This window comes from Montipora capricornis, chromosome 13 (genome assembly GCF_036669925.1).
Source record: "Montipora capricornis isolate CH-2021 chromosome 13, ASM3666992v2, whole genome shotgun sequence".
Classification (NCBI taxonomy): Eukaryota; Metazoa; Cnidaria; class Anthozoa; order Scleractinia; family Acroporidae; genus Montipora; species Montipora capricornis.
The window spans coordinates 19,722,011-19,737,010 of NC_090895.1; the positions used below are offsets into that span (position 1 = coordinate 19,722,011).

The 15,000-nt window shown below is 39.4% G+C and overlaps 1 protein-coding gene across 1 annotated transcript in view; it reads right to left on the bottom strand.

Moving 5' to 3' along the window:
- Positions 1-15,000, bottom strand: part of LOC138028694 (tyrosine-protein kinase receptor Tie-1-like) — a 32,679-nt gene that overhangs the window by 610 nt on the left and 17,069 nt on the right. Inside the window, exons 4-17 of the mRNA XM_068876293.1 lie at positions 12,805-13,071; positions 10,938-11,228; positions 9,988-10,296; positions 8,585-8,884; positions 8,362-8,391; positions 7,760-7,890; positions 6,563-6,827; positions 6,084-6,194; positions 5,535-5,725; positions 1,491-1,613; positions 1,267-1,337; positions 1,017-1,057; positions 774-870; positions 570-669 (exon numbers count right to left, since the gene is read on the bottom strand). Of these exons, the coding sequence (XP_068732394.1) occupies positions 570-669; positions 774-870; positions 1,017-1,057; positions 1,267-1,337; positions 1,491-1,613; positions 5,535-5,725; positions 6,084-6,194; positions 6,563-6,827; positions 7,760-7,890; positions 8,362-8,391; positions 8,585-8,884; positions 9,988-10,296; positions 10,938-11,228; positions 12,805-13,071 (2,327 nt within the window). The remainder of the gene's footprint in view (positions 1-569; positions 670-773; positions 871-1,016; positions 1,058-1,266; positions 1,338-1,490; positions 1,614-5,534; positions 5,726-6,083; positions 6,195-6,562; positions 6,828-7,759; positions 7,891-8,361; positions 8,392-8,584; positions 8,885-9,987; positions 10,297-10,937; positions 11,229-12,804; positions 13,072-15,000) is intronic.

The window sequence follows — 15,000 nt, forward strand, 5'->3', positions numbered from 1 at the left end:
TATCAATTGTTTACATGTAGTACTTTTCTGTATGCATAACCACTTTTCTGTGTATGCCAAGAGGTAAGCAATTCGGCAATTAGTATTATCCCCTCTTCGTTGTGATATCATGCACGTGATTAGACTGACGCGTCCACTCATATCTGTGTCTCTTCGATGCAACAAGATTCTTTTTTAACCCCACCTTCTCCCCCTCTCCTTACGCTTTTTTCCAAGTTGTTATGCATAATTTTTGTTGTTCTGTAGCTCCCGCCTTTACTAGGGCCAATTAAACTTGATGGTGAATTCATTAAAGCGGCTATGGGCAGCTGCCCATAGCCAGTTTAGTCCATCCAATGTTTTTGTGTTTTTCTAAGGGGGCCCCCGTAAACGAGTTTCAGGAAAAGCGGCCTAGCCTTCTGTAGATGGAATTATATTTTTCGCACATGGGAAAGCATAAAGGGTAATTCGCAAGTGGCTGTGAGAATAATACGATTAAAAAAGAAACCGAGATGACAGTGGAAGACAGGCTAGGTTCGTCAGGAGCAAACTAATTCATTAATCCCCACAATCCTCCCTTTATTATTTACCTTGTGATTTCTTTCCATATCCTTTATTGTTCTCCTCAACTTTTCAAATGTAGGTCGATCACTTGGGTCTTCTTCCCAACATTTCATCATGATTTCATACCTAAATTTTAAGACATTTTACTTCAATCTTTGGAGGGAACGTGTTTTCAAGCACTACTCATTTCCTGATTATTCAGTACCACAATTGAGATGAAAGTTATTTACAGTTTGCTATCCACATGTCTTGGCTTAGGCATCCTGTATCCTTCTTGAATTTTATTCGCAATGAGCCCGGCGTTTGTGTCCGGGTATGGCGATCCACCTATAGGTATAAAATTACAGTCTCAATAACGTTTTCTACGAAATTTGTGAAATTTACATAGTTATCGCCATTGATTGCTAAAATATTCCCGGTTATACATTTGTACATTTTTTGTCAGTGGAACACCTTTTTAAATAGCAGCTTACCAACAGTCAGGATTTCATAGAGTAGGATGCCATAACTCCACCTTTATTAAAGGAGTGAAACAAATAAAAGTACAAAATGAGAGGGGAAGTAAGGAAGTATGCATTTCAAAAATAGAACAATCATTGGAGCAAAGAAGCTACAACAAACAAATTACGCAATTTAGGTCGGCTGCAAAATGTTTGGTAAATGACAACAACAAATCCCCAATGGAAACGGAATTTGACTTTCTACTGAGACGGATACACTTACACATCACTTTGTGTCGTGTATATGCCATAAAGCAAGGCCTCGTATGCGGTCCACTTGACAGGTAGTCGACCCTATATACAGAGATCATTACGGTATGCTGTTAGTGAAAAAAAACAATATATCTGGTAGTTTTGCTGTGCAAATAAGTTGAGCGTAAACTGCGACTAAGTTTTTTCACAGTAAATAAACTCTTTTTGCAAGGCAAAGTTTAGTTGTAGCCTTACCGGACTTTTTCTGGTATAAAGGTTTTCCTGACCCACATTCCTCGCCATCCCAAAATCTGTCACCTTGCATCTCTCTCCTTCACCAACAAGAACATTTCTCGCCGCCAAGTCGCGATGGACAATCTTAAAGAAATTACATGTGAATATGTACTGCAAAGAGACTCCGTTATGGACAAGCATAACTCCACTGATCAAAAGAGTCTTACCTTCCAGAAACGATAAAGTATTTTAAGTGGAGCTTGTTATCGAGTGAACGTATTCATATCACTCTACAATTTAATTGACATTAGTTTGAGACCTGTAATGTGGACTTATCAGTGAACAGCGAAAGAACAAAATATTTTAAATCACACATGGCATTAAAATACCTCCACGGGTAGGACACAACGGATTTATTATTATTATTATTATTATTATTATTATAGCAGTGCAAACGAATGTATGCTAAACGATAGCTAAAGCACAGTAGGGCGCTGTTGCGTAACCTAAAGTCCAACGAGAAATTAGAAAATTAAAAGAAAAACTTATTATAGAAACTAAAACATTAAAATGTCTTCTAAGTAGACCTTGAAGGAAAAAAAAAATTCAAATCCCCTTCTCTGAGATATCACATTAAAATACTTAAAAAATGCTTTACTAGTGTCTTATCTTATGTCATTATCTTAAAGTGGCGGGCAATGTGAAACTTGGAGTTAACACGGACTTCTGCATCTTTATCAAGACTTCTTTACTCTTCCTTCCCACTAAAACCCTAACAGTTCACTCAAGTCCTTTGGAGTATCCTCCCAGTACATCTAGAATGATGTTGTGCTGGTCTATGCTGTATCCTTTGAATTGTTGTTTTAGTTCCAGCCGCAAGGGGGCATACTTCTCTGTCTTTTCCTGGTCTTTTGCAGCTCTGTTGTCCACCCATGGACAACTCATCTCTAAGATGGTAACATTCTTCCGCTTGTGGTCCACAACTCTAGCATCTATCCGGTTGGCTCTCACTACCACGTGGTCTGCGTACAGCGGGACATCCCAAAAGGCTTGTGCATCTACGCTTTGGTAGACAGGTTTTGGCTCGATCGGGGAGTACCAAGGTGGTACAGTGTCTACGAGTTCTAGATTATGGAGCATCTCAAAAAACAGAATCTTCAACACGCAATTATGCCTGTGAAGGTATTTGCTCTGCGCAAGCGCCGAACATCCAGCCAGAATATGTGCTACCGACTCTTGCGCTTTACCGCAGAGTCTGCATTGCACGCCACGTTCCGTAGCAGTTCTTTTCTTTTTACTCTGGTAGATTCGTGTATTGAGCATCTGCTCGTACAGCTCATAGATACCAGCAATCACGTATGATGGACAGGATTTCCACTTAAGCCAGTCAAAACACCCGTTACTCAGTTTGGAGTCACTCCATCTCGATGCGATCAGCTTCCCTTGCCAACTCTGACTTCGCACGTCCTTCTTCAGCTTTTCCTGCTGAGCTCGCTTCAACTGCTGTTTGGTCTTTGTACCTGGGATCTCATCTCCATCCTCAGTGCAGCATGTAGGGTTAGGGTGCACCAAATTTAGCTTTATTCCAAGCTCTTGCCCATGCTTCAAAGCCTCCTTGACTATAGAACAATGTCCTAGCCTCACTGAACGGTCTTCAAACTGGCGCACCAGCTCCATGGTTTGATCCTCATTTTTGAACAGGTTGATTGCACCTTTGATCTTAATCGCCTTGTACTCAACTTCGACGGAACACAGACCTCGTCCTCCGCTCTGCCTTGTAAGATGACATAAGGCAGTTGAGCCCAGCGGGTGCTTTCCTCCCTGCTCTACGACGATCTTGCGCATCTCACGATCAATTCGTTGAAGTTCCGTGATGGGAAGGTGTTGTGTCCACATCACGTAAGTCAAGGTAGGTAAGGCGTACTGATTGGAGGCTACAATGCGATTGAAATCAGAGAGCGGACTGGACCATATGATGGACATTCTGTTCAGGTACATCTCGGCGGCGAGTTTAAAAGCTATCTGATCTTCTTGTCTTGTGCTTTCCAACACGCCCAGAAACTTATACTGAGCTCCCTCTTCTAGACATTTGATCACTGATGCTTCGTCAAATGCTAAGCTCTCGGCGTCCTCTACTTTCACTCCTCTCTTGATGTGTACAACAGAGCACTTCTTCGGATTCCAGTCGAGGCCGATATCTTGCATTGCAGATCTTGCTGATTTCATCACGGTGTTGAGCTTAGGTGCGGAGGCAGCAAAGATCTTAAGATCATCGATGTACAACAAATGCGTCACTTTGGTATCAATCGGCTTCGAAAGTCTATATCCTTCAGTTGCCTTGAGTTTCCAAGCGATGGGATTCAGGCAGATAGTAAATAGGCGCGGACATAGAGAATCCCCTGAGGTAGTCCTCTTCTAAATTGGATAATCTCCGATATCTCCATCCCCAGTTTAGTTCTTGTAACAATCACGGTATTGCAGGCCTTAGAAAGCTTGGTAACCACTCTCGCTAACCACCTTGGGAATCGATGTATCGACATCATCTCACTCAACCACTCGTGGTCCACCGAGTCATAGGCTTTGGTCACGTCAACCCATGCCATGCTGAGGTTTCTTCTCCCACGGTGACAATCCTGGCTAACCATCCGGTCAATAAGCAAATTGTCCGTGATGCCACTGCATCCTTCCTTCGCCCCTCTCTGTTCCGCCTCCATCAGTCCGTACACATCCAGTCCGTACACATCCAGTTATTATTGTTATTATTATTATTATTATTATTATTATTATTATTATTATTGTTATTATTATTATTATTATTATTATTATTATTATTATTCAGTTTGGAGACGTCTGAATAAAAATCCATAAGTTAGTGATGAGTAATGGTAATAAGACAATTGTATCAATATGTCTTAATATGATTTGACTTGATTTTTTCACGACCCTACAAGCTATCTAGCTTAAAAAAGAAAAAAAAAAGTTATATTATTCTTCGGTCTGTAATCATATGAGTCATCCCCAAATCCGAGGACCGCGCAGCTGGAGTCCTATTTGTTTATGACGAGTATGATTATAGACCGAATTGGACAAAGCGAAGTCCTATTATCAATTAATCATTAAATTTACAATTTCCTAGAAAAGAAGAAGAGCCAAGTTATGAAAGGAAGGAAAAATTTGCATTAAAAGACTAAGAAAGGTGGCAAAATTGTACACATTGCACATTAATGCCGTTCTGAAGCTACTGACTCAGCTTTACAACATTGTACTTTGCAGAAAGAACTGCCCTGTTTAGCATTCCAGCTGAATGGTTGTTCTGCGCCGTTCTGCATTTTTCATGCATGGTTGCGTTTTTCACTGACGTAAGACTTGTTTTTCACTCGTCAATTAGCAACCAGCCATCCATTAAATTTAATTGTGTAGTCAATTTGTCCAATACCAACTTGCAAGTAAGTTATATTCAAGGTCTTTAAACTAAACTAAACTAAACTAAACTTAACTAAACTAAACAGAGTTAACTGAATAGAGTGTAATGTGAAGTGCTAAATTTCAATCCCATATGAACCATGTGAGCGTTAGCCCTACTGATGGATATGGGCCCACACAAGGACAGAGAAAAACTCTGACCAGGGTGGGAATTGAACCCACGACCTTCGGGTTAGATCTCCGCCGCTCTACCGACTAAGCTACAAGGTCAGACGGGAGCAGGCCACCCTGGTCAGAGTTTTTCTCTGTCCTTGTGTGGGCCCATATCCATCAGTAGGGCTAACTCTCACATGGTTCATATGGGATTGAAATCTAGCACTTCACATTACACTCTATTCAGTTAACTCTGTTTAAAATATAAGTGCTACACGGCCAACGTTTGTATAAACGTAACCTTTCCTTTAACTAAACTAAACTTCTCTAACTCAGTATATGTCTGATTATTTAGCTGGTTGTAGTTTCGTTCACATAAATTATCAATGTAATAATGAAGATTGTTAAAAAGTATTTTCATGGTATTCCAAACATTTATTTCGCATTTATGCATGCTGACTGAAGGGAATCTCCCCTTGTTGAACAAACCTTTTTCGAAGACAAGTAACACATCCCATCAGCAACCTGCCACGCGAATTTTATCAGCTGTTCGGAAGTCAGATTGGTCTCCGGTTGTACATCCGGGTTGTTATAGTAAGTGTCGTTTAGTCCTCGGCTCTTTCTCAGGTATCCTAAGAGGTCTCCACATGGAACATACTCGATCAAGACCATCAGTGGTTCTGCGGAAAACAAGGTTCTTGGTATAAAGGGTGTTCATATGTATCCTAGGAGATACTGGTTTCTGTAAGTACACTTTTAAAAGAATCCCAATCCTAACGAGTCACGTTTTAGACGATGCAGAATAGAAACAAAGCTACGTTGCAAGAAATCAATTGCTTGTAAACGTGACTCAGGATTCTTGAGTTTTCTTTTGCTTATTCTTTGGGCCTCTCCTGTTCCCTTTTTTTTTTTCTTTTTCTGAATCCAGTTTTCATCGCTACCCCACCTCGATCCACAACAAAATAGGCTTTGTTCATCTGTTAAATGAGAATAAAAAAAAAACAACTACAACAACAGCAACAATTTATGGAGATTTACCGCTTTCAGTGACGCATCCGATAAGCTTGATCACGTGAGGATGGGGCTTTAGCTTTTTCATTAGCTCCAATTCTGATAACAAATCCTTTCTATCCGATGGAGGAGCATTGACTAGAAAGTAAGGAATAAAAACTGTCAACGGCTTCATTTGATATAACAAACAAAGCAGTTGGTTAAGGAGTGTAAGTAGTTTGAGTTATTTGAGATAACAGCAAAACAATGCAAGGAACAGAAAAAAAATTATATTTTGTGAGGATCAAGTTATGCACGGTTGTTGTTGTTAACGCCATTTTTTTTTTGATTTAGCGTAAAAGTGTGGCCATTAGGAGTTGGAAAGCTGTGTACTTATTTATTTCTAGTGTTTATATCCTCTGATCACTGTCTCAACGCAAGCCGACTTTCTAAACTTTATAATGCTAGTTTACCACTTCAATTGTGTGCTTTTACAAGCATATAACAAGGACAGGCGGGAACCAAACCTTTCAGCATTTTTACTGCTACTGTTGTTTCCTCCTCATGTTCTTGTACGTTTTTCACTGTCGCCTGGGCAACCTGAGAAAAGGCTCCTTTACCGATGATTTTGATAACATAAACATCTTCTGGACTCACTTCCCAGCTTCTTCCAGACGGATGAAGTGGCATGTAGTATCCACTTCCTGCAGATGGAGTTGCGTAGTTTGCTGACTCCCTCGTGTTGAGATCACTAGGAAGCCCTATATTGTCTTCTTGCAAAGATACTGGATTCTGGTGATGATTAACCCAGAAAAATGACAGTCATGCACTAACTAGAAACTAGAAAGCCAACTTAAAGGCTCTGCTCCTCTGGACACCGCACACCTTTTAACTGTTAACATTATGGCCTAATATCATTCTCTTACCTTTTTTTTATTATGTATAATACAAATTGTGAGTGTAAATGCTATGGAAAGTGTGCATAAAGAATAATTCAATTGAATTGAATCACAGGTCAACTATTATTTTAACGGGTATTCCAGGGAAGGGTACAGTTGTAGCAGTGGTTACCCTAAAAGGTGTTCGATATATCAAATATTCACACATGGCTACAAGGCTTTGTGGTTAAATTTAACATTCGTTTGTTTAGAAATCTTCCTTGAGACTTTTAGGACACAGAGCTGAGCGGTGAAATTTGACCACAAAGCCTCGTAGCCATGCCTGAATATTGAGTTATCGAACTGGGCCTATCCTACTAGCCTCTGTGCACTTGTAAACTTGGTTGAAGTGAGATGTGTAAATACACTATATAGAGGAACAACAGGATAGCAGCCTTAAGCCTGCAGATAGAGTTTGGCGAGCATACGGCGAGAGTCGATGGACTCGACGCTTTGGACACCCCTTCGAAAACATTAACAATTGATGAGCCTGACAGACTATCAAAATATTGATAAAACGTCACATGCACGAGCTTAAACCCTTGTATGCTAATATCTTCCTTTCACATGTTAAGCGTTTGTTCGCAATCCAGAGAGACGCACTTTGTGAAATGGTTTTGATGCCGTGTTTTATCGGGTCTAAAAACACTCGAATATGCCGACTGTTTTCAAGAATACAACAAAACACTGCTGCTCGTTTTTTAAACATAATCAAACTTTCTTAATTAATCCAGGATTCACCTTACACACATCTATTCTTCTGGAGAGATCTTACTGACAACTTACCGCAGGTCTAACATCTCCACAACTTGGACACTGACGACGGCGTCTTTTCCATACAATCACAGATAGAACAATAATTATAATGACCAGGAAGACGAATACGTTGGAAAAAATATGCAAAACAGCGTAAAAGCCTGGCGAAAAGAAAGCACAAAGGAACTTGTTATGAAGGTTCACAAATTTGCTACTCAGAGCAATTGGTATTCGGTTATGCATCCAGAAAAGGTAATAGTAGTAAAAATCGTTTAACTTTAGAAAATAGCATAGCAGTGCAAAGACTGAATTACATAATACACATATCCAAAGAAAAGTTTGAAACATATGCAAGCACTAAAAGTAAGTCCCTGGGCATAGTGCACAATAAAAGAGTTGGATCAGTTATATAGATCAGTTTTACAACTTGGAAGTGCAAACGTTCTGCTCTTCTTCAAGCGTTTAAGCAAGCTTGCTCTCTGAGATATTTTTGTGATAGTAAATGTGCTTGTGTTCAGAATTGGAAAATGCCCTTTTTGATAAGTTTGCTTCCAGATTAAAAAGAAACCCTACACTTGAAATTACGCAATGAAATATTTTTATATCTCAAGAGGGGACATTATTGTTCTTACCTTTCTGCCTTTCCAAAGAACTTGGAGTTGCTGAGGGAGAAGGAGCACGATAGTAGTTAGTCCCAGTAAAGTATTTAATGGTACTTACATTAGGTCGCTTGCATACCTCTCTTATAATGCTAATCTATAAAGAATTGGTCTGTTTATTGTCTTTAAATGAAAGATTTTGAAATGAAAGTTACAAATGGTTGAGGCAAATGCCGATTTTAACAGTTAGACTTACCTCCACTATATGGCAATTCCTCTATCTTTATGTTTTCTTTAGATACCAGACTCTCGCCATATTTGTTTGTTGCGGTCACAACAAATTCATGCTTTTTTGTACTTTCCACTTGGACAACGAACACACGGTTAGAGATGTCCTTTATTTCCCCAACGATTATCCACTTCTTATCACTTGAAATTCTTTTGTAGATGGTGTAGTGGGTTATGACAGCTCCGTTTCCTTCTGGTTCGTTCCAAGAAAGGATTATTTTCTTGTCATCAATCTCAGCATTGACAATAACGACAGGTTCCGGAAAACCTGTAGATTAAAGTATGCAAATTGAAGTTAAAAGGAAAAAAAAAAAGGAATAAAAGTAAGCAAAACTCTCCTTGGCTGAGAAGATAAAGCCGAATCTCAAAAAAAATGTTCATGCCTTGACCCAAGCATCATGACGTTGTTTTCACCTCAAACGTCCCTGAGGTTGAGTTGAGTATAACCCTATTCACTCCGATGACAAAATTTCCGTACTGGTGTGATTATGGAGCGATTAAGTACCTCAAACCCCAAATGAACATTTTAGTTAGCCCATTACACATGACCCAAAACGCAGGAATTAAACCCTCTTGGAAGGAGAGACAAAGCTCTTTGTTCTTGTAGTAAATTGCCCGTAATATTTAATTAACTTGGGTAAACTAATACTCAAGAGGCGAGTTTCTCAGGCACATATGTTTTTTTTTTAACTAATGCCCGTGCAAATTATCAGCATGTTAAGAACTGGCAGACTCTGTTGTAGGTATCACAAAAACGAAACTAAAAGGTAGCTATGCATAATGGAAACAGAAACACAAGGCCGCCTCCCCAACCTTCCAAAGCCACAAGTTTCCCGGTATTCTATCCCCTTTGTAAACTATCTTAATGCTTGTTCTGTGACAGTCACTAGAAATCCATACACTTAATTTTTGTCCAATATTAGCATGGCACCTTAAAAGGTTCTTGATTTTCCACGTTCTCTTCTAATTTTCTTCCGTGTCCTTCTTATTTATAATTCGTTGGTACTGTAGTTATGTGCTGTTTAATGGGTGCTTTGTTGGTATGCGGTTCACTAGAATAGAGTTAAACGCGACAATGCTTTAAAAAATCACCACTTTCTTCTTGTAGCCTGGAAACATTATTTGGCCGTGTCTCACTCAGCAGGTCTTCGTTATTTTTTCGCGAAAAGGAGTGGAAAAAAAAAAATAAATAATAATCATATCGTGGAAATACCCGGAATTCAGAGATTCGCTCTTACTAATAAAATGTTGAAGAGCATTTTTTGTTTAAAAAAGGCTACCATTTTCTGACCCCATAAACATTGCTAAAGAGTTTCAAAAAAAAGTAGCCCAATACGTAGAAACCTAAAATATAGTGCGATGTTTACTTACCTCCCAACACAACAACTTTTCTGATATTCTTTTCCTTTTGCACACTTTCTCCATGCTTGTTTGTGGCAGTCACCACAAACTCATAGAACTTGTTTCTATCCAATTCCACAATGACTTGACGCCTTGATGGGTCCATGATTATTCTTACTTTGTTCCACTCTCCAACCGTAACATTACCTACAATTCGTTGATAGACTGTGTACTGGGTGATGGGTGCTCCGTTATTTTGTGGTTCAATCCACTTTATTTTTACGCTCACTTTCTTTGTTTTAGAGGGAAGGTCTTCAATTTTCACAGCACCTGGGGCTCCTTGAACATGAAACAAGTTGAAAAATGCACAAGCATTAGTTTATAACAATTCTGCTTCCACTAAAAACAATTTTAACGTCAACATCGTGCCATGAATTACTAGATCTAGTGGTGAACTTGATCAGGTGTTAACTTTTTTCGATGCTCTATGTGGACGGCCCATCTAATATGCTTTATCATATAACGTACCATTATTTGTTGTTAACAAAAGTGGACCCTAAATTGTGAAACGTGTTTGAGGTATAGAGAAATTTGGGAAGAAGCCGTTCAAACGGTAACAGTCCCAACAATGCGCAAGAGCCAAATGAAGCCAAAAATGATTCCAATAATTTGTCAATTTGATGTCCTCTACATCTCGAACAGATTGCAGAAGACATGCATCTGCCCAAGAGATACAATTTACCCTACTGCCTTTGGTAAATCGATTGTGCATGGTATGGTTCACGATCATTATCTTTTACAGGAAGTGTTGTCAAGTATCTGTCTTACTGGGTTTTCTCGTTCGTCAACAGTATGAAAAAATAGTATGGACATGCCAGCCGTACATTTAGTAACTAGAGCTGAGGTCACAGATCTTTGACAGCAACGCCGGATCAATGCCCAATGTGTGGATAATGATTAAAACTATAGTATTTGCGTACCTTCATACTTAGTCGTCACTTGAATTTCCCTTGCAGTTCCTAGAAACACCCTATTAATAGCAGAAACCCTCAAAGTATAATTTGAGCTTCTGGTAAGACTCTCAACCAGATATTCACTGGTGGCAGCACTTCTGGTCTCATTTAGAATGACATTGCCTCCATGTAGTATGATCAAATTGTACCCTGTAATAGGACTTCCCCCATCGTCAGTTGGCGCAGTCCATCTCATTATCAACGAGGAAGCACCGAGGTCATCGTCATTTGTCGTGAGGCTTGGCGACCCTGGTGGCTCTTTTAAAAAAATGAAGAAAGAGAATACCACAACAGCACATACATAGAAGACTGTCAAACATAAACACGGCCAAATTTAATAATACATTTTAGGGCCAGGTTTACTCTATGCAAGTGAGCGGAATTTCTATGTTTCATTCAAGTAGAATTCACAGATGCTTGAGCGCAGAAAGGATAAGACCCTCACATATATTCTCGGTGCAAGGAATATTCTTAGACGTCCTAAAGAGACTGACTAGCCTGTATGGCAATCATTCCAAACGAGTGTACTCTAAAACTTCCAAGAAGGAAAGAAACGCTTATCACCGAAGCCCTAAGATTATTAAAAAAAAAAAAAAAAAAAAATTATGCTAGCCTTTACCTCGGGATGAATAATGGGGATATTGAGATATTTAAATGTTCTTCAGTTTGTCCTAATTCTACTCTTGTTTGAAAAAGAAATTAGGTTAAGCCCACTGTACACTTCAGGAAAGAGCTGAGCAAAATGCCTTGCAAAATTTGTTGAGATGTTGGCTTCATGCAAATGTTAGAAAAAATGTGAAGCATTCTAATGTAAGATTCAGGCAGAGCTTGCTCAATCTATCATCCAATGAAATTACATGCCCAGCCCTAGTTTCTAACCGCATAGCTTGCAGTGCCAGATGGCGTTCAGCGGTATTCTACGCAAGGTCGTACTGCAGAAAAGACTTGTGTAATTATTGGAAACTGAAAATACAGCTATCGTTCAAAGGAAAATGTCGGGATTTCAACAACAAAGAGAAAAAACGGCAAAAAGTTATCTACCATTTTGATCCAACGTTTCAGCAATTTCTTCCATTGCCATTTCTCCTTTTTTTTCTACACTTAAAATCTGGCGACCTTAGGTTAAAAAGGCCCTGTTCTCCAGCCATAGGACTTTCCTCCAGTATGGCTTTGCTGAGAACACTATTGTCAGGTCATTTGACCGGGTCAAGCAACTTTACTGCATGGGGAGATTAACTAGGCTTAGCGAGGTACAAGGTAAAGGATGTAAATCACCTTATTTTATCATTGTTGATCCTCCTATCCACACAATATATAATAATTTAAGCTCTTGTTTTAGGGGGCTAGGATGTAAACTGCCCAGTTTAATATTTTCTACTCTTTCTAATGTAAATGGACATACGCTGTCGAGATTGGGGCCATTTAAATTAGAAACATCTATAACGTCACCTTGTGTGCGTGACTCACATCAAACTCAATAAAGTTCAAAACATGAAAACGACATAAATGAATAAATAATGCCTTACACGAAGACACAAAAAGTGAACATATCAATTATAATTTTAGAGTAGGACATTCCCAGGGTAAAGGTTGTATCAATGTTTGTAATAATTTAGTGTGCCAAAGAACCGCTCTATGGCTCAAGTGAACTGAAATACTGCGTCGTGGTCGGGGTCTGGTGAAAGCCATGCAATCCTAAGGTGTTCGGTCTTACTTTTATAGTTTTGGCAACGCTCTTAACATATATTGATTGATTGGTGTTACATTGGGAAATGGGCAAGGCTGCCATTACCAAGTGCTATACCAACACGACTGCATACTTTTACTTCCTTACTTATTTGGTTCAGTTGCACCCAACGTGAATCAGCAGCACCAGCAGTGTTGCTAGCGTCACAAGTATAATTTCCGAAATCTTGATCACTGTTCATCTGTACATCCACTGTATTCTCTGTAGATATTTTCTTTCTTAGTTCAGTTCCGTCTGGTTTTGTCCATGTGATTGATGGGGTAGGAGAACCATCTGCCACACATGTTATTTGAACTGTTTGTCCAATCCAAGACTGGTTTGTTGAGGGATCCACTGAGAGTATGTTTGGTTTATCTGTTCAAATAATTAGTGAACAACTGAAATTACGCATATACTGAATGATTGCGAGGCAAATGAAGAGGTTCTAGTCTAGAAGGATCATTACCCTGCATTGCTACAAATAACGGCTAACAACTAAATTTTGGCTAGTAAAGGGCCAGTCGGACAATTCTTACTACAAAGAGTGATCTTTTCAGTCGTGCCTTATAAGCTGTGCATTCTCCATCCAGCCTCTGAATTGTTCTGCTATGAAGATTTTCGAGAAACTAACTAGTCGTTTGCACAAACAATCTCACTGATCGAAATAGAAAATGAGAAAAAAAAAAAAAAAAAACAAGAGCTAAGGACAAATTAAGTGCCCTTAAACTATTGTCCAGCATTTGAAAACTGTCAAAAAAAAAGCAATAATTCATTGTTGCAAATGCAAAAGACAAGTATTGACGTCGCCATAACTCCCTTTTAGGAGCCATTGATCCTCAAGACTAGCAATCGCGCGAACGACTTGATTGACATTTCTTGTCGAAATGTCGCTATCAAGTTGAAAGCCTACCGTGATGTGGTCTTAATAACTCTAATGTATACCGATGGTCTCTGGAGGGTACTCCAAACAGTTAAACTATTTTCGTATAAGCCAATTCCTGATTCGTGGCCATGATAACGTCCTCATAGCAGACCCCAGAATCTCACTTCCATGTCATCAAATTTGGACACAATCTGTCCTATAGGTAGCTGTATAGATCATTTTTCACGAAACTGACCAGTTGGTTGAGGATCTTATTTATACTGAGGAACCCAGGAATTGCTATTCAAAAGCATAAATCTATGCTATGCTTATCATAAAACGCTACTGGATATTATTAACTGACAAAAATCGGGATTCAAACGGAAATCGGTGATATTAATACTGGTTAAAATTAAACAATTTATTGTCTTGATAATGCTTATGTACGTGCTTGGCATTGCTGGACAAGTATAAATAAAAATTTTTTTAAGAAAGAGTGATTGTGGTAAAAGGTTTTGTTTTGGCCTTGCTTTAGACTTTGCCAGTGACCTCAGTTTCTGGAAAACAGCTACTCTAGGATAGGAGTGATTTGGGGAGTTCACTCTATTATAGGGTAGCAAAATCTAGCTTAAACTAGCTCTGGTAGAGGGTAAGGGTTCCAGGGTCCCAGCGGCACATCCCCACCCAGAAATTCGTAAAGTACTTCCTTCCCCCCCAAGGGAATCAATTAAAAATGTTGAATTCGTCAACATTTGAACGATGAAATGATATATATGAAATGGATCATATATGAACTGCGGATATGAAATCAAGCAAAGCTATGATCCTCGCAGTTATAAGGGAAAACCTGAGCCTATTCCACCTTATAGGAATATTGAGACTGTATACGAAATGAAAAAGGCTTTTGGAATTTACAAGTAGTAGTACATTATGTACCTATCAATGTTAAGCTCGATGGAGTGAGGAAGGGGAGGGAGGGGGACATCGATCGTACTTAGAACATTTGACGACCTTCATTTATCACCGGGTGGGGATTTTGACCAATTATTTTGTCCCAAGGGTGGGGAATGAAAATGTCAAAATCCCCACCCCATGTCCGACCTCCCCACACAGGTCATTCCTTGCAGGTCGGTGTTTTACATTTTGGAAAGTAACCGTAACCCTCGATTTGGCTAACCCTAGGCTTATAAGACTGATTTATGGGCCTTCGGTTAGCCAAATTGAGGGTTTTGGGATAATTTCAAAAAGGCAGACCAATGACAGGCAACGATTGACCTGTGGAATGTGACCTGTTTTTTAGACCCGCCGGAACACTGTGGCGTCTCCGTAGATAAATATTACGTTGCATGAAACGCTACGACAAACATCTCAGAAAGGAAGTACCGCACAGACTTGAGAGTTTGTTTCCTGCAACTTTCCAATTTCTTGGCCTTTTTCATTCA